This window comes from Myotis brandtii, unplaced genomic scaffold (genome assembly GCF_000412655.1).
Source record: "Myotis brandtii unplaced genomic scaffold, ASM41265v1 scaffold68, whole genome shotgun sequence".
NCBI lineage: Eukaryota > Metazoa > Chordata > Mammalia > Chiroptera > Vespertilionidae > Myotis > Myotis brandtii.
In genome coordinates this window covers 3,221,541-3,224,235 of record NW_005370657.1, presented here as the reverse complement: position 1 = coordinate 3,224,235, position 2,695 = coordinate 3,221,541, and the positions used below count along the sequence as shown (strand labels likewise).

The following is a 2,695-nucleotide window of genomic DNA, read 5'->3' as shown; positions in this document are numbered from 1 at the left end:
ACCCTTTTATGTAATGGTGTTTACTTTGAATTTATATTAGTTCACACAAACACTCCATCCATGCTTTTGTTCCGGCCCTCCGGTCCAGTTTAAGAACCCATTGTGGCCCTCGAGTCAAAAAGTTTGCCCACCCCTGGTCTAGACAGTTCAGCTCGGAATAGAACCCACTCGCCTCGGCAGTGGACTGTTGCTGCTCACAGTGGCTAGGCTTTGCAAAATAGTTCCAAAAAGGGAATTTGGGGATTGTTTTCAGAAGGACTGGTGTCTCTTTCAGAGACAAACATTTGAGAATAGTAACTGAAAGATTCTTGCAGAGCTGTACATCTGACCAGTTGACTCTATTATTTCTCATTTCTCTAGGCAAACCCACCCTGTTTGCTGTCCACTGTCCAGTATATCAGTAGCTTCTATGCCAGCTGTCTGTCCGGAGAGGAGTCCTACTGGTGGATGCAGTTCACAGCAGCGGTGGAATTCATTAAAACTATCGATGACCGAAAGTGACCAGGACCCAGGCCACCCAGGCAGCAGACTGTTCGGCCGGCAAACCGACCTCTAGGAAAATGTGCCAGCTGCTCTGCAGGCGGGAGCTTGTTTTGTATCATATTGTACAGCATTCAGACATTTTAAAACAGATCTTTACTAAACAGATTAATGCACTAACTAGCAGGTTCTCTTTCCTTTGGGCTCTTCCTTTCTGAATTGCATATTATCCTTTCTTGTCCCCAGGTAGAGAATAGTACTGTAAAAAGGGACCACATTTTTCAGGTATTTGAAATACTAAACCTCCTAGAAACAAAGCAGAACCTCCTACAACATTTTTAGATCTCCGTTCCTGGATACCCATTCTTTCCTTTTACTGAACAAAAAAGAGCAGTGCACCCCTTTCAGGATGCTGTGCGCCCCTGTAGGGGTCCATGGAGGGAATGGGCGCTGCCCTGAGGATTAAAGGTGACATCGTGGCATTATCTATAAATACACTCACCTAAATTGAAAGCTAAGAAGGAAATGTAAATATAATATATATTTATATTTGATGTAATATGGACATCTTCAGATTCTAATAAACAAGGAATATTGCTGATAGTAGATTGTGATGTACCCTCTTGTGAAATGGTTTCCTTGACAAAATTTAAGCTGAGCTTAAAATCAGAAAACAAAAAAGTATGCAGAAATATTTATGAAAGTGTAATACAGGTTATTGAACTTCCTAGGTGTGGAGCTTGATGCCAGGGCTGCCTTTGGTGAGAGGTATCCGTCATGAGTAAGTCGCCCAGACATTTCTCACTGCACATCTCTGAGCTCAGGAGGGGAGAGATCTCTAACCGCCATACACTCATCCCAAGGAGCCGTCGTATCTAACCCTTCATGTGGTACTTCTCCTCTGAAATACGGAACATACAGAACCCCCAATGGAACTCCTCACCACCCTCTTGTCATATTTTTGATGATGATTCACATTGAATGCACAGACCAGGAATTCAGTGAATGTCATTTTTTAAAACAACTAATTTGTATTGTCTGCTCTAGTGATCCAAGTTTTATTAGTGATGAGCTATTTTAATCAACCATACAATTCTTACAGGAAAAAAATCTATTTTGGCTGGTTTCTGTGCCTTTATTCCCTCTTCTGAAGAAAAGTATGTGTTTCAAGATTTTGTTTTGATTGTATATTGATAATTAGTCAGGAGTTGGTTTTGGTGTCTGAGAAATTGGCCAAGGAGGCAACCAAAGCTTTAAGCACAAGCCTTGTACCCGGTCCCCACCGACTGGTTTCACTTTGTGTTTCTAATCACGTTTAGCTTCTTGTATAACAAACTCGTCCCATACCTTGAGCTCCTCGTCACTGACAGCGCTTCCAGGCGTTTTTAAGGGAACGGTGACGGACACCTGGAGCTGGTGAACACAGCTCGTCTTCTCCCTCCCTCCCTCCCAGATCTCCGCGTCTCGTTGTGCCGAAGGAAGCTGGGTTTTCTTTATGCCTCCACCGCTTCTCATTCATTTATTTTAAAACACCCAAGTAACAAGCTGCATAGGCGTGTGGGAAGCAGTGTCTGCCTTTTGGGGAGCGGTCAGACTTAAACTAGTACTACAGTCCTTTGGAGTGTTCGGTCGTGTGCTTCCTGGGCTGTAAGGCTCAAACGTGCCCAGGAACGAGAAGTCAAATCCCGTCATAAATTCTTTACAAGACAGACTGTCAAACACGGTTTCTGAGACCTAGAGGGAGTCCATTTTCTTCAGCATTTGATTCAATAAATGTTAAGTCAACAGAAAACTCGCAATAGTTGAACATCATTGTTACGGGATTTAACTCGGAAGTCAATGAGAGATTTTTTTCCCTCCGTGGCTGCTAAATCTGTTCCATGTTATCACCATGGAAATAAATATGAAGATGTGGACACTGTGCAGGGCTCTTTTCTGTGGAGCAGAAGGTGTTGAGTTTGGGGTGCAGGGCTACCCTGAGGCAGGAGAGGGGGCTCTAAGGGCTTGCGCCAGGGGTGAGAGTAGAGCCCCAGAGATTGGCATCAGAGTTGCACCTCTGAGGTGCAGGTGGGGACTGGCAGAGACACGCGGCCCAGCTGGTGAAGGGGCAGGAGAGTGCCTGTGGGCACCTTCCGGAGCAGGGACCCCTCCCCATCCCCGTCACTGGCTTGATTCACGACCAGGTTTCTCAGGGCTGACGTCTGAACTGGGATTG

At 45.0% G+C, this 2,695-nt stretch overlaps 1 protein-coding gene across 10 annotated transcripts in view; it reads left to right on the top strand.

The window, feature by feature from the left end:
- Positions 1-2,396, top strand: part of GAPVD1 (GTPase activating protein and VPS9 domains 1) — a 37,839-nt gene extending 35,443 nt beyond the window's left edge. For all 10 annotated transcript variants that reach the window (XM_014529378.1, XM_014529379.1, XM_014529376.1 and 7 more), the window contains one exon: positions 361-2,396. In XM_014529378.1, coding sequence (XP_014384864.1) covers positions 361-501 — 141 coding nt within the window. In that variant the 3' untranslated portion in view covers positions 502-2,396. The remainder of the gene's footprint in view (positions 1-360) is intronic.
- Positions 2,397-2,695: the final 299 nt, after the last annotated feature.